We start from the raw sequence: 20,960 nt of genomic DNA on the forward strand, positions 1-20,960 counted from the left end.
TAAGTAATGTTAACAATTACATGTTAATTTTTTAAGTAATTAATACTTGCATGTTAGTTTTTGTAAGTAATTAAGTAATGTTAACAATTACATATTAATTTTTTTTAAGTAATTAATACTTGCATGTTAGTTTTTGTAAGTAATTAATTAATGTTAACAATTACATGTTAATTTTTTTTAAGTAATTAAGTAATGTTGTATAATTATTCCCTAGGATTATTTTAATATGTTTAATGTTATTTATTATTTTATTTCCCTTACCATTTTCAAAGCCATTCCAGCTCCATTCCAAAGCTTGAACACAAAGGGTTCCATATTTAAGGTAAGTTTACAAACTTATATTTATATTATTGTAATTTATACAACAACCTTATATTTATATTATTGTAATTTATACAACAACCTTATATTTATATTATTGTAATTTATACAACAACAAATAAATTTGTGTGGACTCGTATGTTATTTTTTTTTAAGTAATTAATACTTGCATGTTAATTTTTGTAAGTAGTTCAGTAATGTTAACAATTACATGTTAATTTTTTTAAGTAATTAAGTAATGTTGTATAATTATTCCCTAGGATAATTTTAATATGTTTAATGTTATTTATTATTTTATTAATATTAGGTTTTATTATCAAATAGGATAATTATTCATTAATATTAGGTTTTTTTATTATCAAATTGGATTATTATTCATTAAATTAGATTATTATCAAATTGGATTATTATTCATTAAATTGGATTATTCATTAAATTGGCTTATTATCAAATTGGACTATTCATTAAATTGGATTATTATTAAATTGGATTATTATCAATTTGGATTATTATTCATCACTATGTTTTATATTAGGATTATTTTTAAGATAATTGGATTATTATTCATTAAATTGGATTATTCATTAAATTGGCTTATTATCAAATTGGACTATTCATTAAATTGGATTATTATCAAATTGGATTATTATTCATCACTATGTTTTATATTAGGATTATTTTTTTATCAAATAGGATTTTTATTCATTAATATTAGGTTTTTTTTATTATCAAATTGGATTATTCATTAAATTGGATTATTATTAAAGTGGATTATTATTAAATTGGATTATTATCAAAAAGGAATATTATTCATCACTATGTTTTATATTAGGATTATTTTCATGAAACATAATTATCATCATTTATAGTAGGATTATTTATATTAGGATTATTATCAAAAAGGAATATTATTCATCATTTATATTAGGATTATTTTTTTATCAAATTGGATTATTATTCATTAATATTAGGTTTTATTATTCCATATTATTTTTTAATTACTTAAATTTTTACAATCATTTTCTTTACTTCATATTTAATTCTTCTGTAGAATAACTTTATTATTTAGGTTCTCTTATATAACCGTCATCACTACTATATTTTTTGGCCAAAAAATATTTGTCTAATTTTCATGAAAAATAAATGTAGGTACTTATACGATGTCCAGTGGAGCTACTAAACGTGATCCAGCTTGGGAACATGGATACCCAATAGACGGAAACAAACATGGCACAATTTGCAAATATTGTGGTCGGGTAATGAAGAGTGGCGGAGTGACACGACTTAAGTACCATCATAGTGGATTAGATCCAGCAAAAAATGTCCAACGATGCGATAATGTCCCCCCAGAAGTGAAGGCATTCATCAGCACATTATTAAAAAATAAAAAACAGAAGAAGGAAAAGATAACACAGGGAATGGAAAATATTCGAGCTGGGCTACGGGGAGAAGTCTATGGCCAAGAGCTTGACAGTGATGATGATGACGATGAGGACGAATGTGATGATGACATGGGACCTGAAGAACGACGCAGTTTGAAACAAGCATTACGTGCCTCTAAACAGTTAGCATGGGAAAGAGAACACCTTCATAAAATTCCTAATAGAGGACAAGGTTCCGGGACAAGTGGTGGTGCACAAATGAGACGGGGAGGCAGTCTTAGAGAATCACAACCAACACCACCAATAGCCCCAAGTTTATATAAGTCATCCAAAGCACGTCAAAAGAGTGTTTGGAGTTATTTCACTAGAGGTAATGTGAAGGAGGGAATGGGGCGTCTAATTAGCAAGTTCTTTATCTATGAAAATGTCCCTGCTGCGAAGGCATCATCACATCATTTCAAAAATATGGTAGTGGGATGTCAACAGGCCGGTGTTGGAGTACAACCTCCCACTCCCTATGAGATAAGAAACAAATATTTGGATATGGAGTATAAAGACATTGGCGAGTATGTTAACAAGTTGAGGTCAAAGTGGGAAACTAATGGTTGCACAATCATGTGTGACGGATGAACCGGCCCGACCAGATTGTCTATCATCAACTTCATGGTATACTCCAAGGGAAAGACAATTTTTTTGAAGTCTGTTGATGCTTCAGACCATATAAAGAATTACAAGTATATTTACAAATTATTGAGGGATGTAATCATGGAGGTGGGAGAGCATAATGTTGTCCAAGTCGTGACCGACAATGGTTCTGCATTTGTCAAAGCTGGAAAAAAGTTACTGAAGGACCATAATGTGTTGTGGACATCATGTGCAGCACATTGTATTGATCTCATGTTTGAGGCAATGGGGAAGAGAGAGAATGTTGCTACTGTGGTCAAAAGAGCTAGAACGATCACAAATTATATTTACAATCACGGTTGGTTGTTGGCAAAGATGCATGAATTTTGCAAAGGAGAAATTATTCGTCTAGCTACCACTCGATTCGCCACCAACTATATTGCATTAGACAGCATACTCAAGAAGAAAGCAGGGTTGAAGCAACTATTCACTAGTGACGATTGGGCCAACCACAATTTGAGCCGCTCAAATACAGGTCGTATGGTGGAAAGTATAGTGCTTGATCATGCTTTTTGGACTCTATCAGAACATGTGTGCCAAGTGTTTGAGCCTCTTTACAAAGTTTTACGGATCGTTGACACAGAGGTGTATCCTACTATGGGGGCAGTATATGAGTTGATGCGTGTAGTGAAGGATGAATTGGAAAGAAAACATGGTGCAAGGTGGGTCATAAAGATAATTGAAGACCGATGGTATAAAACATTATACCACGATTTGCATGCAGCAGGTATAAATTATGTCATAATTTTGCAATTCGTTTCTTTAGTTGCATAAGTATTATTTCTCTTATTAGAGTATGTGTTTCTTTGAACAACATATTATTTGAATCCCCGATACCAATACAGACCCGGTGTTGGAGATGATGGTAACCTTATACGTGCTGTACATAATGTATACTCTAAATTAGACCCTGCATCACCAGCAGTTGGCCAATTTGGAAATGAGGTAGACAATTACTTAAATTATAATAATTACTTTGTTGGATTAAACTAACACGATTTATTGAATTCAGCTAACATGGTTTAAAGATGCAAGAAGAACTTTTGGAGAACCAACATCAGTTGCTGCTCGAACAAATATGTCTCCTAGTGAGTATAAACATATTTCACTATAAGTTTATAATAGAATTTGTTGGAGTTATTAGGCTTATCAACATTGTTTTTCATTGTAGCTGAATGGTGGATCATGTATGGGACCGATGCACCAACTGTGAGAAAGTTAGCAATCAAAGTATTATCACAAACAGCTTCCTTATCTGCTTGTGAAAGAAATTGGAGCACATTTGCACTCATACACACAAAGCAAAGAAATGAGTTGGCTCATAGTAGCTTGGAAAAATTAGTTTATTGCTACTACAACATGAAGCTTCAAATTCGAGATAAGGAAGCAGAAATAGATCATGTCGACCGGGGGGACCCACTAGATGTGTTTGATATTGTTGGTGAAGATGATGATACAGAGGGTAACCAACTTTTTCAATGGATTAGACCTCTTCATCTAGATGATGATGAAGGCAACCCAGCTCCCAGAGTTGCTGAAGAAGCACGTAATGAAGGGATAAATGTAGAAAGAGTATTAGAGGAGGAGGTGGGATCTAGCAGCTCTGACTCTTTGGAAGAACTTTTACGCCCAAGACCAAGAAACACTGGAATTCCACCTTCTTCCAATCCTACACAACCACAACATCATGCTGATACTAATGATAGCTCTAGTACAAGATCAGGAGACTCACCTACCACCGGAGGTGGGAATGATGAAGGACATAGTGGAGCTGGAGGTAGTGGAGCTGGATGTAGTGGTGGTGGATATGGAAACTATTATGGACCACCACCTCCCGGATATATGAGCCCCTTCACTGGTGAGGCAAACTTCACGCATGCAACACATGATGATGACCATGGCAGTAGGCGGGCAGGACCAGGAATTGGTGCCATAGGGAAGGACTATACTCGCAGAGAAAGAGGCAAGGGGATTTTGTCAAGTCAAGAAGATGACTCGTTATCTAGAACTTCAGACTCTGTTGGATTGGGAAGTAGTAACTATGGTTATACTCATAACCAACCATTTCCCTACCCTTCATATCCCATTCCTGTTGGGATGGAATCGAGCGACTCATGGAAACAATCCCAGACTCAATCTTCAAATGATTTTTCTTATGGACAACCTCAACCAATCTCGGATCCATATGGGTGGCATGTTAACAATTACATGCAAAACTATTTTGGGGATTTATCATTTGATAACTACTCTTCACAATACACTCATTCTACACGTAGAGATGATGAAGATAGTGAAAAATTTGAACCTCATAGAAACTCTATGTGGTACTAAAGTGTAAAATATTGTACTAATTCATTATATATAAATGATTATGGTGTGTTTAGACTTCTTTCATTAATTACTACATATTTTCTACACTCACAATGTTTGTCAGCTCGCTATATAATCAACTTGATAATGTTAAATCCATCATGCAATGCATTTCTTTCCAATTTTTTGTGATAAACTAATAGATAATTGACTAAATAAACATCCTACAAAGTTTCAAGAAAAATTTCCAAGTTTTTCTTACAATTTCCGTGGTTTCCATGTAATTTTTATCGATATCGATATTTTATCGATATTTCCATCGATATTTCCGTGTTTTCGGACTACCGATATTTCCGATATTACCGATATTTTCTTCCTTGGTTAAAAGGTAATCTTTTCTTCGGCCCAAGACAAGTGATCCAACCCAAAGCCAATGTGCAAATGCTAGAAAATTCTAGCAATCTTTGTCGGCAAAAGTAGCTGGAAAATTCTACCAATTTAAGTTGGTTATCCACCTAAATATCTAAGCCAAAGAAAGAACTAGAAAACTAGTAAGATGAAATGCCCAAGTCAGTTTGCAATGTGTGTCGGTGCAGTGTATAATCATTGCACTAGAATGTTTTAGCCAACTTTAAAGTCGACAACCATTGCCTATAAATATGTATACATGTGTGTTAATAAACCAACCAAGTAGCAAGAAGAAGTGAGAGTAAGAAGTGAGAAAAAGAGTGAAGAAGTTTGTGAGTGTTTGAGTGTTTCCTCTTGTATTAGTTTGTGTAAGAATAAAAATTTTGTGTAATACTTTGAGTCTTCTTTATCAATTCTGCTGCATTACATTCTTCTTTGTAAGATAAACATCTCCAAAGTAGTGAAGTCTTTTTAAGCCCCAACAAAAGTGGTATCAGAGCTATGGCTAGCAACGCTATGGCAGCCTTCCAAGTTCCAATGCTCCACAACAACAACTTCGATAATTGGAGTATCAAAATGAAAGACCTTTTGGGAGCACACGATGTATGGGAAGTCATGGAGAAAGGCTACACTGAGCCAGAAGATGAAGCTACTTTGTCCCAACCCTAGAAGGAGAATTTGAAAGATTCAAGAAAGAGAGACAAGAAAGCTCTCTACCTCATCTATCAAGCATTAGATGACTATGGCTTTGAGAAGGTCTCGAGTGCAACCTCTGCCAAGCAAGCATGGGAGAAGCTTCAAACCTCTTACAAAGGAGCCGAACAAGTGAAAAAGGTTCGTCTTCAAGTATGAAGAGGTGAGTTCGAATCTCTACAAATGAAAGGGTCTGAATCAATCACTGATTATTTCTAAAGAGTCTTGGCCGTTTCCAATCAATTAAAAAGAAACGGAGAAAAGTTAAAAGATGTTAGAATTATGGAGAAGATACTACGCTTGTTGGACCCCAAGTTTGAGCACATTGTCGTGACGATTGAAGAAACTAAAAACTTGGAAGAAATTAGTATAGAGCAATTAATGGGTTCGCTATAAACATATGAAGAGAAACATAAGAAGAGGCAAGGGAATGATGAGCACCTCCTCAAGACACATATCCAGCTAAAGAAGAAAGAAGAAAGCTTCGACAACGAGAGAAGCCAGTATAGAAGAAGTCGTGGTCGAGGTCGCTGACGTGGACATGGACGTCGACGTGGTTGGAACTTCAACAGTCATAGCAACTACGAAAAAGGAGGAAGCTCAACAAAAGGTCATGGAAGAGGACGCTCAAACTTGAGGTATGAAAAATCTCAAGTTCAATGCTACAACTGTCAAAAGTTTGGGCATTATGCTTGGGAATGTAGAGCTCCAAGCAACAGGCTTGATGAAAAGGTCAATTATGTGAAAGAAGAGAAAGAAGATAATGGTGCTGTGCTACTAGCATGCAAGAACAATGATGAAGACCAAGACTATACATGGTACCTTGACACCGGTGCCAGCAACCACATGTGCGGAAGAAGAAGCATGTTCATAGAGCTCAATGAATCAGTGAGTGGCAACATTTCTTTTGGAGACGAATCCAAAATACCCGTAAAAGGAAAAGGTAACATCCTTATTCCCCTGAAATATGGTAGTCACCAATTAATTTCAAATGTCTACTACGTGCCCAATATGAAAAGCAACATTTTGAGCTTGGGTCAACTCTTATAAAAAGGTTATGATATTCATATGAAAAATTATAGCCTTTTTCTTAGAGATGACAAAGGAAGATTAATTGGCAAGTTGAAAATGTCAAAGAATAGGATGATTCCTATGAATATTCAAAATGATGTTGCAAAGTGCCTCAAAACATGCTACAAAGACACATCCTGGCTTTGGCATCTTCGTTTTGGGCATCTTAACTTTGTGGGACTGGAGTTATTATCCAAGAAGGAGATGGTGAGAGGCTTACCGTGCATCAGTCATCCTGATCAAGTTTGAAAAGGATGTTTACTTGGGAAACAATTAAGGAAAAGCTTTCCAAAGGAGTCGACCACAAGAGCCCATAAGCCACTCGAGCTTATTCACACCGATGTGTGCGGTCCAATAAAACCAAGCTCTTTGGGTAAAAATAATTATTTCTTTCTCTTCATTGATGGTTTTTCAAGGAAAACTTGAGTGTATTTCTTGAAGCAGAAATCAGAGGTATTTGGAGCATTCAAGAAGTTCAACGCCGACGTAGAAAAAGAAAGTGGTTGCAAGATCAAAGCCATGAGATTTGAACTAGGAGGAGAATTCACTTAAAAGGAATTTCAAGAATTCTGTGAAGTTAATGGAATTCGTCGACCTTTGACAGTTCCAAGATCCCCTCAACAAATGGTGTGGCGGAAAGAAAAAATCGAACCATCCTCAACATGGCTCGAAACATGCTCACAAGCAAGAGATTGCCTAAGGAGTTGTGGGCAGAAGCTATAACATGTGCTGTCTACCTATCCAATCGATCTCCAACAAGAAGTGTGTGGGGAAAGACTCCGCAAGAAGCATGGAGTGGAAGAAAGCCGAGTATCTCCCATCTAAGAGTTTTTGGAAGCATAGCCCATATACATGTACTAGACGAGAAGAGAACCAAACTCAACGAAAAAAGTGTTAAGTTCATCTTCATCGGCTATGACTTAAATTCAAAAGGCTATAAGCTGTTTGATCCAAACAATGGGAAGACGGTGATCAGTTGAGACGTGACATTCGATGAACAAGGAGAATGGGATTTTGGCTCTTATGTAGGTGATCTTCACTTATTTCCTCAGTTTGAAGAAGAGAATGAACAAGGGATGATGGAGCAAGTAAAAGAGGTTCAACAAGAATCCACTACTCTACCTGCTTCACCAACATCAACCAATCATGGCAATTCACCAGCATCAGCATCAGGAAGTGGGAGTCTAAATGAAAGAGATGTACCACGCACAAGAATTCTACGAGATCTTTATGAGGTAGATGAAAGACTCGATAATCCTACACTTTTCTGTCTCTTTGCTGATTGTGAACCAATTGACTTCCAAGAAGCAGTGCAAGATACTAAGTGGAGGAAAGCAATGGATGTCGAAGAAGCAACCAGTTGTCACTCTTTCTACCTGCGAAGCTGAATACGTAGCTGCTACCTCATGTGTCTGTCATGCAATTTGGATGAGAAACTTGCTGAAAGAATTAAGCATGCCACAAGAAGAGCCAACAGAGATCTATGTTGACAACAAGTCTGCAATAGCTCTAGCAAAGAATCCAGTATTCCATGATAGGAGCAAACACATAGATACCCGCTATCATTACATAAGAGAGTATTGCAAGAAAGGATGTGCATGTGGAATACGTGAAGTCTCAAGATCAAGTTGCAGACATATTCACTAAGCCACTCTAACAAGAAGACTCTTTCAGAATGAGAAACTCAATCGGCGTCACAAGACAAGATTAAGGGGGGATGTTAAAAGGTAATCTTGTCTTCGGCCCAAGACAAGTGATCAAACCTAAAGCCAATGTGCAAATGCTAGAAAATTCTAGCAATCTTTGTTGACAGAAGTAGCTGGAAAATTCCAGCAATTTAAGTTGGTTATCCACCTAAATATCTAAGCCAAAGAAAGAACTAGAAAACTAGTAAGATGAAATGCCCAAGCGGTTTGCAGTGTGTGTCGGTGCAGTACATAATCATTGCACTAGAATGTTCTTGCCAACTTTAAAGTCGGCAACCATTGCCTATAAATATGTATGCAAGTGTGTTAATAAACCAACCAAGTAGCAAGAAGAAGTGAGAAAAAGAGTGAAGAAGTGTGTGATTGTTTGAGTGTTTCCTCTTGTATTAGTTTGTGTAAGAATAAAAATTTTGTGTAATACTCTGAGTGTTCTTTCTTTCTCTTGCCTATCAATTCCGCTGCATTACATTCTTCTTTGTGAGATAAACATCTCCAAAGTAGTAAAATCTTTTTAAGCCCCAACAATTTTACCGGCTGGGTCGGTGTGTGGTCCATATCAGCTTCATTCTGTATCAGCAAACTAACAATGGTGATCATATATTACCACCAACGAGTCTTTTGTATAAGTGCTGGCTAAGCTCCAACTCTCTTGCATATGGCAAATTTACAGCTCGGCTTTATATTTTCTTAAAACTTGAAAAGAAAAAAAATGCTAATGGGTGTTAATGGTTGACCTGTAGGCTTAACGGTTGAGTTTAGGTATTCGGTAAAAAATGCTAATGGGTGTTAATGGTTGACCTGTAGGTTTAACGGTTGAGTTTAGGTATTCTGTTAGCCCCCATAAAACCTTACAGGTCTGACTCTACAGAGGTGACGTTTCCTGCATTGCATACATTACTTAATTCTCACGGTAAAGTTTCTCATGCAGAACTTCAAACCCAAAACTTAGATTTTAAGGTTCATATCGGACCAGCTTTGCAAAGAAATGGTAAGCCCTAATTGTGTTATTTGTTCTTATTGTGTAATTTATTCTGTGAAATTAAGACAAACTATTGGAATCAGATCACTTACTCCAGTTTTCTTTTCTTGTATCTGAGATTAGATCATTATCTTCAGATTCGAACATTTTTGTAGTAAATCCGAAAAGGAAGTGTCTTGAGAAATATTTAATACACGTACATAAGCAAATCCAAATTAATATGCCAAAATTTACAGCAGAAAAATGTTATTCCATTTGATAAGTGCTTTTTGTCATTACAGTTGGCGCCTCACAATTCATATTCCGAATTGTAATATGAGATGATTAGATGGCAGGATCTCACACATTGATATAAGAAAATGTGGATTCCTTATGCCTTGGCTTTACCCATATCAGCACTTCGGGGTTTCTATACATATTAGACCGGATCATCTCAGCCATCAGAATCTGTCTCGCGGAATGGTAAAGGAACTGTCTTCACTGCCCTGTACTTGCCAACATTGTTTAGATGCTCATTCTCTAACCTGTTTGATACAAAAATACAGCAAGTTGAGAAGCTTGTGGTTTTATTTCTGGTGCTTGTAGACAAGGATACGACTCGGGAGTTATCCTATTCATTGGATTAAATATTTTGTTCGAAAACAATTATGCACCTGTAAAAGTTCCAATGCCCTCGCCGGATAACCTCTAACGAAGCTAACAGAAAGTCCAGCAAACGTGACTCAACATCCGGAATTCGGTGAAATCCCATTACTGTTTCTACCCAAGCAACTCTCAAAACCGCATTCAAGGCCTACATAAAATTTACACTAATTGTTTGAGAAATTGAATGTGGTTTATGCATATAAACCTCAGAAAGATTTAAAGAAAAACTTACAACAGAAGCATAGTAGATGTTTTTGTTCTTGAGAACGAGCTCATCTCTTAGCCATAGGTTCTTGGATTTTGGGTTGAAAAGCCCCCAGTCCTTGACAAAATCCCAGTACAACTGGTAAACTGTAGCCACCACAGAGGTGATCACTACTATATAAAACCATAGGTGGCTGTGCGGGTTGTTAGCGTATGTAATCCTTGCTCCGGCTGCCACCATGGCGGAAACATACTTCCCCATGTTAGCCAAATGGTTAACGTCGGATTCATCAAACCATCGTCTTGCACACTAGAAGTTCATTGCATTGATAGGTCACATGTTAGTGGGACTAAAGAATTATGATTTTTCACTGAACAGAAAAATAATTGTAGAATCTGCATTACTTGCATGGCACGCCAGTAGTACGGCAAGAACGAAATAACATAAAGAAGCTCTCTAAATAGCCTTCCACTTCGGCAGGTTTCATATTGGTGTGATCTGAAACTTCCAGCAAGAAAGTAACATGCTGTGGATTCCATGTGTCTCAGCAATGGGATCTACAAGCAGGGAGGTGTATATTAGGCCATTGATTAAATTAAAGATGAATTTTAGAGCAATTTGGCATTAGAAATATCTTTTTATCACTGCATATTACTATGATTACCTGGCTAGTAAGTTGATCAGCCATAAAAAAATCTACCATCAAAACCTGCATATGTTTCAATTTAAAGAGAAAAAAAGAAGATTAAAGCTTCTTTGTGCTAACTGATTTCAAAATATTGTTAACAAATTACATAATTGATGGGATAATGAGAAAAGAAGTAAATGTACCTTATAAAGTGGGGAACAGACTATGTTACGAATTACTTTGATGAAGCTGTAACGAGTTGGTCGATAGAAGATGTCAAACGGGCACACGAGCAGTGCAATGGAAAACTGGAACATTGAGTTGAGGATTAGCAACAATGCTTCATGATATGTGGCTCAATTTCTTAGTTACTTTCTTTTAAACTTGAATAATGAATATTATGTTTTATATAAGTTGTCCAAGTCCAAGCAATCTGCCTAACAAGACCTTGACGAAAGCAATGGAACTAACCAGAAGGAAAAGTCCAGGAATATCATCAACTTGGCTAGGTAAGAAGTTGTTTGCCCTTAATATAAGGTGCACAACCATGGCAGCAACCACTGCTGTCATGAAGGTTGTGCATATGAGGAAGGCATCACGATACTTTAGGGCAGTGCTTGGTTGGAATTCAAATATGAAGTTGTAATTGATTCTTGTACTCTTCCACATGAATAGGTTGCATCCATACATAAACAAGTGCAGGCTGAGTAATGCAAAAACGCTGCACAAATTGACACCCTTCAAAGTTAGCACACTGATAAATGTTTCATTCATCATAAGGATTTGGGGTGGATTGAAATGCAGACATAGAAAATACATAGCTGCAGCCCCATCGGAACTTTGCAAACCAACAAAGGTTTGGGAACTGAAAAGAGGTTTGGAACCCAAGGCCTCATACACCTAAAGCTCTAATGCCTTATTAGAATACCACAGAACCCCGAAAGTTTAAACCGTTAGAGAATGAGCTAGTAAGCTAACAAAGTCTCTGTAGTTTTCTTTTAGCCAAGTTTGTTTCCATTAAAATGTATAAATCAACAAATTCTGGGTAGTTAAGCTTAAAAACTTCATTATCTAGCCGTTAACAAGATATTAAGGATATATTTCGCTTAAATTAATGTATTCAAGTGACTGACAAGGCATATTTCATCGCCACAATACTAATAAAGTTATGGCTAGATTTATACGAGAAAGGCTTGGCTATTCAATTTACTTAGTAACTGATTCACGGAACTTCGTGCTTATAATCGGAACCTCTCGTATTATAAATCACTCAGTAAAGATCATATTTACAAAAAGTCAATTAAAACTAAGGTTGTATAGTCAATCAATTATAGAAAATAAATAGATGTTTCGTAATTCATTTACTGAATCCTTTTTATGTTTTAACACAGTTCTATGACTAAACGATCTTATATTTAATTGATTGTTTTGCAGAGATGATCTTTACATAGTAAATTTATAATATGAACAATTCTGATCATAAACATAATGTTCCTTAAATCGGCTACGTAGTGAATTGAGGAGAAATCCCTCCTCTCATTGAGGAGCCAAGTTAATTTCGATATTACAAGTGAGTCTAGCTGATCTGTTAGTGATATTGTCCACAATACGGTTCGCAATAGTCCAAATGGTTTACTTTGAGATAGGTTGTAATAGAAACTATAGATTGCTATTCTATGATATAATTATTATTGGGATCAAAGCTACATAGTACCACGGTTAGTAATATTTTTTTTTTTCAATTTTAAATGAGAAGTTATATGTTCGAATCTTATAGATGGCAAAATTGATATCAATTTATATCTCAACTTCTAAATATAAATATATCGTTGTATAAAAAAATATTTGGAGATAAAGAATGCACCTGAAAACAGGGTAGACAGTTTCCATGTAATCCCTTTCTGTATTAGGAGAGAATATACCAGACAAGTGCGCTAAGATTGCATACACACAAAACAATGATACAAAACAACCTGTAAACAAACCTGCAACAACATAACCAAAAAAGATTAAACTTTATTAATAGAGGGAGACCACAATCAGACCAAACAACTAAACTCATACAACTTTGTGGGGCCCCAAGAAAATTTGTGATCACCGTTCATTCAATTATATATTGAGCAATCCCACCATCAGGATTAGTGGCAAGCAAAGCTTTATACGATACAATGGAATGCGGTTCATGTTGGCCCCAAGACTAATCATGCATTATATTGGATTACTTATATAGTTAAATAATCATTGGACTAGCAGCTCTTATTATTTATTTGTCATTAGATATAGTGGATTATGAAAGACAGTTTAACAAAAAATGAAATGATGATTTATACACACACGTACATAAATATTAGAGAGAGAGAGAGAGAGATTACCAACAAAAAATGTGACCATATGAGAATCTTTGTTTTGTTGTGGCCTCAAAAACTTCATTGCCTTTTTCTTGTCATTACTGGCGAAGTGCTTTGTGAATAGGGACTCCACTTCGTCCATTAGTCTCACCACCTTTTCAAACCATATATAATAATGCACACAATCCCCATCAGAAAACCATTAAAACCCATTCTCCTAAGGAAAAGTTAATTTCCGGTCCCTAATTTCTAATGTCCATTGACTAAGTCATTATCAGTTTTTAGATTTTGATCAAAGTTTCTAGCATTAATATATTAATGAATTACATGTAAGTTACATAATTTTTATAAAAAAAAATTAGTAATTGATTTAGAGTTTTAATACTCACACCCTTATTAAACTCCTAATTAATTTTCAATTCAAATATTTCCCAAATAAAAATAAATAAAATTAGAATAAGTTTGTACCCATTAAATTTTTATAAAAAATTTTCAATTTTTTAAACTTATATGTATCCATTCTCAAATATACCAATTTGTTAAAAATGTACCCTTTTTTAATTTAAAATGTACCCATTTTTTATATAAAATTTCATTCAATCTTTTCTCTAATCCATTTTTAAACTTATATGGATACATTATATTTTCGTTGATTTGAGAATGTATCCATGTCAAGTTTAATATAAGAAATTTAATAATGTTATTAAGGCTTTTTTTGTGCTTTTGAAAAATGTACCCATGCTTTGGTACAATAATTTTTTGGTTAGTTTTGATAAACGTACCCATGTACACACACACACACACACACACATATTTACATATACACACACACACACACAATATATTGGAGAGTATAATTCATCTTTAATATTTTTAATCCCATAAAATATGGGTTTCATTTAAAATCTCATTAATATAAATAACTACAAATTTTATTTTTAATTTAAAAATATAATAACCTACATAAAAATACATTATTACATTAATGTCAGGGACTTCGATCAAAAGTTAAAAAGGTTTTCATCAAAGAACATTGGTAGTTAAGGACCGCATCCAAAGTGTCTCTTCTCCTAAACTAGTTTAAAGAACAAAAACAATAGGATTTAGAAATCCACGTATCATATATTGCGGAGAAAATTTTCTTAGCTAGATTAGGGTTGCATCTAGGGTATTTAACTGGTTACCTTATCAGAACTAATGAAATGTGATCTCTTCACTGCTTTCAAATAACTTGCTGATGCTTGCTGGTTTGATACCTATACATGAAAAAATTTGGTTGCTCCAAGTTATTATAACTTACAAGTGTGTGAAGGAAGTTGTAATATCCAAAAATATCATGTCTCATAAAGCTGAGATTTTTTTTTTGGTAAAAATAAAGCTGAGATTTTTTATTTGCTAATTAGATGAGGCTGAAAAATGGTAGAATATCAATAATATCTTACCTTGTCGAATTTCTTTAGGATCTTTGTAAAGGCTAGCATATTCAGTGAGCTGCAAAAATTGCAAATTTGATTAGATAGTTAATCGACTACTTAAAGAAAACATATTCCAAAGGTACAATCATTAATTAAGCTAAATGATGCGTAGATGCAGTGTTGCACTTGTGCACTTGCACTGCATAAGTAGCTTTCACTGTTAAGACAGTGTTTGATTCCTTCCACTTCTCTATTTTAGAAAGAGCATTATTCATTAGTAAATAGTATCACCACCTTGATAATTTTCATATCCATGTGTTATCACCCTATGCCCACATCAGCAGCATCATAAAACAGTCATTTGTTATATAACTTTCAGAAAACTGTTGCTAATGCTTTGCTACTTGAAGATATTTACTCATATTCTTATAAGTAAGGTGATGGATTCTGCAAAGGTGTCATCGGCGTGCTTAAACATGTAAATAAACCAAATATTATATGTACTTTCAAAATACAAATGACATAATATGTGGTCCAAATTAATTTGGACGTCATTCACTTCCAAATGACAGAATATGTGGTCCAAATTAATTTGGACGTCATTCGCTTCCAACAAACTAGATTTAAGCCACATTTACTGACCACCTTGCTGACTATTCCTTTAATCTACACGACACCCATCTTATTACACGGTTTATTTCTCCTGTTGTTAACAGAATCAGAAAATATACTCCAAACGTCTTAGCCATTGGTTTGATTGCTTTTAACTGAGTCTGAAAAAGTAAATTTAGCTCAATCACACCAACTTCACTATGTAGCTTTTTTATCCCTAGCTGGTAAATCAAAGTAATTATATTAAAAGAAAGAGAGAGAACCTGTAAGTTTTAAGCAAACCAAGGCCTCTATAGAGCTCCACAAATGCCCCTCTAATCATCTTTTCAGCACACTGTATCTTCTTTCGATTGATGAACTCTCCAGGGCCTTCCTTTTTAGGATTGTTCACTAAATCTTCCCAAAGCATTGAAGTAACAGCTGTGATAGTCCTTGTTGGTGTTGTGTTTGGAATATCAATCCTCATGGCCATTTTAGGTTTGCCTTTCATGGTCTTACCCCTAGTTGCCGTGTTAATGAAGTTAACTCCATTTCTTTCTAATGCTGCAATTGCTTCACTAGTTTGTGTTTCTGTAGGAATAGTTTTCGATTCCGCCAAGCTCTCTGCATAAAGGTCTATTGCTAGTAATTAATGCATGCCAGCACAATTTTGATTTTGATTTTGATTTTTCGAAAAATTCTTTACAATCCAATTCATTTCTCAAACTCTCTCACGTGAAATAGGAGGCAAGGATTCTGTTACCTTTTGGTTACGTTTCGCATGTTTGCCCTATGCACATTCTTGTTCGTTCTTTATAAATTTTGATTTGATTAAAAAAAGGGACTGTTACCTAAATCTTATGTTAATTCGTATCAAATTAGTTTATAGTGGAACATGGAAAATACTTGACACAACAGAAAGGGTAAATTTTGAAAGAATTTCTCTATGCCTTTCTCAAATAGGAGAAAAGTTGCTGATAATAGCGTTAAGGATTTGGATTTGTCCAGAATTTATCTTTTTCCAGCTGTGATAGATGGATATTAGATAGGTGCACTAACGATTAGACTTGCGACTTGAAAGCCAAAGTGCCATAAAGACCATGAACATTCCCATACGTTTAGTATACCATATAAAGTGGTTTATTTGCACATGTATATGCATTAAACCTACAAAGTTGACAGATTAGCACTTGCAAACGTGAAAGAGGATTGAGAATGCAAGCGATACTTGCAATTAGAGAAATGTGACCTCATATAGCACTACTAGAAATTTGGGTATAGGACATGATTTTGTGGCAGCAGTTTTCCTCGTTAACGGTGACTTCATATAAAGAAAAAAATGATTTTGGGATTAAAGAATAATAAGTGTAGTATTGCAAAAGATAAAACTTAGCTAGAACTTTCTGTTATTCTAGTTAGTTGAGTAGTTCTTTTGCAATACTAACCTTATTAAAGTAAGCCCTAATTTTCTTTTACTAAGCCACAAACTGAAAACTGAAATTAATTAATAGGGCACTGGCTTAAAGAAGCCATAACACCCTGAAGAGTGGTGACGGAATTTATTTTGGTTTGATTGAAATTGTAAAACGACCCAAGTTTTTTCCCTTTCTGGGCATATTATTAGGTGGTCCACGGCCTTGTCATAATCTAAAAAGCAACATAAATGGTTTATTTTCTGTATTAGTCTTATTTTGCAAATCTTAGCTACCTTGAAAGCTACTAAACAGTCTCGAAATTTCCATATGTTTCCAGTAACCTATCATGTGGAAGTATATGTAAGCACAACTCTTAATTTGGCCGGAAGTAAAATATCAGCACATAAAACGTAAGCAGATGCCCTATTTCGAAACAAGAGGCTTACCGGTACTGAAGTCGGAGTTCCGAGGAGAAGAAGACCATGAGCTGGGAACACTCGGCATGTTCGATTTTGTTCCAGAATTCTTCCACCGCCGGTCATTGAGAATTTGCTTGAGGTCCAGTAGAATCTGTAGCTGTTTGTTCAAAATCTCTCCTCTCTCAAGAAACTCAGTCTCTTTGGTCTTGTAAAATTGGTTCACTTTATTAAGTTCTTCATCTAGTGCCTCAAAAAACACCCTGACCTATATGAACACCGACCCAGTACATTAAATATTTCCCTAATTAAAAGGCTTCTATAATTAAAATATTAACTAAGGTTAGTCACCCTAATTACTTTGGATTGGTTAATTATTTAGGTGTAAAATTTGTACCAATATTTTTCATTACCTCATCCTCCGAAGAAAACAACTGAGCGAGCTCGGTCTCGAAAATTTCTTCCTCCTCACCATCCTCCATGATTTTACTCTTCACCTGTGCAACAGAAAAAAGATCCATATTAATTTATGGGACTGCTGTCTTTGTTTTTAGTGTCCTTTTCATGTTGGTTTTGGATTTACTATCTCATGGTCACGATGGTTACGTGATATGAGTATGTCTACTACTACAACCGTTCCATAATTTGCTTTCGTGAGAAGATCGAAACCCTCAAAAAAGTGTGTAACCAGACCAAAAGGGCACTATACTTGCAGGACTCTGTTCCGGCCACTTTATTAACGTTCGTTTTTAACAAATTTTAATGTACGTTCATGGAAAAGCAAAAGAGCATGTATTGATGTGAAAAAGATTACAGAAGCCGCTATAAGTCATCCCCGATCTCGGCAGCCCAATAGCAAATGTTCATTGGAAAAAACCTCTTTTTATTAAGAGAAATTATTGTTTGGTACTATATATCAATTTGCAGAATATTGTCTTATTATTTAAAAATATCGATGACAATTATGTACCAAATCTTGTATAGTGTTACTAATATTGTTGTTTTTCCTTTTTTTCTGCTTTAAGAAAAAGCTTTTGGTGTTGGTTTCGTGAGAAAAATGATAAACACACGCTCTTTTTAGCCTATATCCTTTTACACACTTTTATTTAATCTTAGTCATCCTTTTACACACTTTTATTTAATCTTAGTCATCCTTTTACACACTTTTATTTAATCTTAGTCACCATTTTACACACTTTTATTTAATCCTAGTCGTTGATTTATTCAATTCAATGGTTAATAAAAAGATAGGGGTGAGAAGTTGAAAATGGCGTTTAAAAATCACTTTCCTTTTGTAAAAGGGTCTTTGAAAAAAGGCTAGGTAGCTAGATATATCCGCCACACTAGTTGAAGTGCAATGTTTGCGCCATGCACCCATTCACGGACGGAGCCACCTTAGGCTCAGAGAGGGCGGATGCCCCCACTTATTTTTGTGTGTGAAAAAAAAAGGTACTCTTTATAGTTGTTTGTGGCATTAGTATTAACCCTTTTATGTGCTATTTTTATTGTTGAAAGAGCATTTTCGGCCATAAAATTTATGAAGATCGATAGTGAAATTGTATGAGAGACTAATGGATAAATGATAACATGGTTATTTTTGTAGAGAGTGATGTTTGATGTTATTGATAATGAGATTGTTATGCAACGCTTTCAAAACATAAACACACATCGATGGATATTGTAATATATTGTATGACAAATCTTATGGACTAATATATAAGTGTTTTGTTTAGTATATTCTTGAACTTTTTAATTTATGATTTTGTTGCTTGAAAATGCCCCCATCCATGCAGATCTCTGGCTTCGTCTTGCATTCACGGCACCAGCAATAAAGCAAAGCTTTGGTGCTTCTGTCAATAAAGTGGATGTTATGGCTGATAGAGTACTACATGGACGTAACTTTTACACACACGTAGAGAGAGAGAGAGAGAGAGAGAGAGAGAGAGAGAGAGGCTGAAGAATATTTTAAGCAGAGGTATCGGAGTATCAGTTTACGAATCAACATCTAGGAAACTCAGCCCAAAACCTTTTGCCTGAAAATGACGTGATCACTCGAGTATTTTGCAGGTCTGAACACAACCCACCAAAAAAAGACAAAATCCAAAATACACCACTTTATTTTTATTGGGGAAAAACTAATGAAAAGAAGGGAGGAAAGAAAGAAAGTTAAGTTAACCGAGTGTTGGGAAAATATTCTCGGTTCCTTTTAGATTTGTAAACTTGTTAACAATTTCTTGAAACTCGCCTTAAAATCCAAAGTAAGCAAGACCCTTCCTAGCAACCACCTATAAACCTCAAAAACAATAGCTCATTGAAAATTGATAAGCTAATACATATATAACTATTGACATGTTCTCTATGTGTGCATTAATTGATTACCTGAATTATGTCCGTTTTGTTATCGAAATTGAAAAACTTGTCACTAATTTTTTTAGTGACAAAGCGAACCGGATCAAAAATGGAGACACCGAAATCTCCAGCTGCTTCTGGGGGTTGTTTGGGGACTGTTGAAAGCTTGATCTTCTTTACTTGTTTCTTGAGCAGCCAGTAGTTGACGAAAGCATCCTTCCATTCTGGTATAAGCTGTGCTTCAAGCTCCTTTGAGAACTTCACCATTTTTGCTGTGCGTGTGTCAAGGAAGAGGAGGAGAAGAGAGGAGCTTATTAAGAAGTATTAGAGAGAAATGAAAGAGGTTTATATAGAGAGGCAGGAGAGAAAGAGAGAGAGAGAGAGAGAGAGAGAGAGAGAGAGAGAGATTAGTACCTAACACACAATTCACTGGCAGTTTGTATAAAAAGTTATAAACACAGTACTGCTCTCGTTTTATTAGTTATATATGAAAAGCCATTCATTTTCTTTCAAATTTAAAAATGTAGAGTCACCTAGTACTATTGTCTATTAGTATTCCTCTTAATTTGTAAGTGAGATGTTTTAGGTTCGATTCTAGTAAAAGGCGAATTTGAACCACATTATTACTAGCCCATTATAAGGCTAAACCCACCCCCTCCCCTTAGTGTAGATAATATCGTTTATTTAAAAAAAAAAATGTAGAGACTTGTAGCTCCTGTAACAAAATGAGAGTCCATCTTGTGCTTAAGGTTGTGTGTTCAAGTCTACCTTCTATAAGAGGGTTTCCTTGCACTTAAGGTTATGTGTTCAAGGTGCTTTCAATAAGAGTTCCCTTCTGCACTAAATGTTTTGTGTTCAACATTTATAATATTGCTTGTTAAAAAAAAAGGAATAATTAAAAGTTGCTTAAACCCTAAACCCTTAGTATTAATGTCTTCAACTGTGACTTTTACTACCTGGCCGTTAAGGATGTGGTCATTCCAACTAGTTTGAAGATATAGGGTGTGCTTAATTTAACCTTAACATGTGTTAACGCAGGGTCCTTTCGATCCTTGAAAATAATACAAGTCTGAAAAGGCCCACAGAAGGCCCAATGAAGGAACAAAAGACTGGGACAAGGGGCCCATAAACAAGCCCAATAGAACTAGAGGAAGTAGCTCTGAGCGCTATACACAACCACTTGATAGTTTGTTTGACTATTAGCAAGTAAGACGAACACCTTCTCATAAAGTACTTTCCGACCGTTTGAAGCAAATAGGCAAACTAACAACATTATAGCACAAAGACCTAAGGACAGCCTACCCAGACACAAACTCTAAGCCACATGTTGGCCATCAGCAAGGGCAGCAGCCTATGGAGGGACATAAAGGTTGTCAGACCAAGCGCTTGGGCAT

General features: G+C 35.2%; 1 protein-coding gene and 1 long non-coding RNA gene across 3 annotated transcripts; one reads left to right on the plus strand and one right to left on the minus strand.

The window, feature by feature from the left end:
• The first annotated feature begins 3,207 nt into the window (after positions 1 to 3,207).
• LOC139193215 (uncharacterized) lies at positions 3,208 to 3,627 on the plus strand. The gene is made up of 3 exons (XR_011577630.1): positions 3,208 to 3,332; positions 3,400 to 3,475; positions 3,559 to 3,627. It is a non-coding gene; the product is annotated as an uncharacterized lncRNA (long non-coding RNA).
• Positions 3,628 to 9,783: 6,156 nt separating this feature from the next.
• LOC103412500 (phosphate transporter PHO1) lies at positions 9,784 to 19,905 on the minus strand. 2 transcript variants are annotated; one of them, XM_008351051.4, is made up of 15 exons: positions 19,597 to 19,905; positions 17,631 to 17,714; positions 17,248 to 17,485; positions 15,671 to 16,010; positions 14,823 to 14,871; positions 14,565 to 14,636; positions 13,405 to 13,534; positions 12,897 to 13,017; positions 11,504 to 11,753; positions 11,236 to 11,340; positions 11,069 to 11,113; positions 10,809 to 10,961; positions 10,432 to 10,713; positions 10,208 to 10,347; positions 9,784 to 10,078 (listed from the first exon to the last, which is right to left on the minus strand). In XM_008351051.4, exons 1-15 carry the CDS (start codon positions 19,831 to 19,833, stop codon positions 9,988 to 9,990), a joined length of 2,337 nt encoding a protein of 778 aa, XP_008349273.3. In that variant the 5' UTR covers positions 19,834 to 19,905; the 3' UTR covers positions 9,784 to 9,987. The 2 variants fall into 2 exon arrangements, with proteins under 2 accessions (XP_008349273.3, XP_070671829.1); XM_070815728.1 differs by having other exon boundaries at positions 15,671 to 16,022.
• Positions 19,906 to 20,960: the final 1,055 nt, after the last annotated feature.

The sequence above is a fragment of the Malus domestica genome, chromosome 16, assembly GCF_042453785.1.
Source record: "Malus domestica chromosome 16, GDT2T_hap1".
Lineage (NCBI taxonomy): Eukaryota > Viridiplantae > Streptophyta > Magnoliopsida > Rosales > Rosaceae > Malus > Malus domestica.

Coding starts and splice junctions, on each gene's coding strand:
- LOC103412500 (XM_070815728.1), bottom strand. CDS start 19,833: ATGGTGAAGTTCTCAAAGGAGCTTGAAGCACAGCTTATACCAGAATGG. Junction 11,754..12,896: donor ACTGTCTACCCTGTTTTCAG/GTGCATTCTTTA, acceptor CAATTTGTGCAG/CGTTTTTGCATTACTCAGCC. Junction 10,079..10,207: donor GGGCATTGGAACTTTTACAG/GTGCATAATTGT, acceptor TGTATCAAACAG/GTTAGAGAATGAGCATCTAA.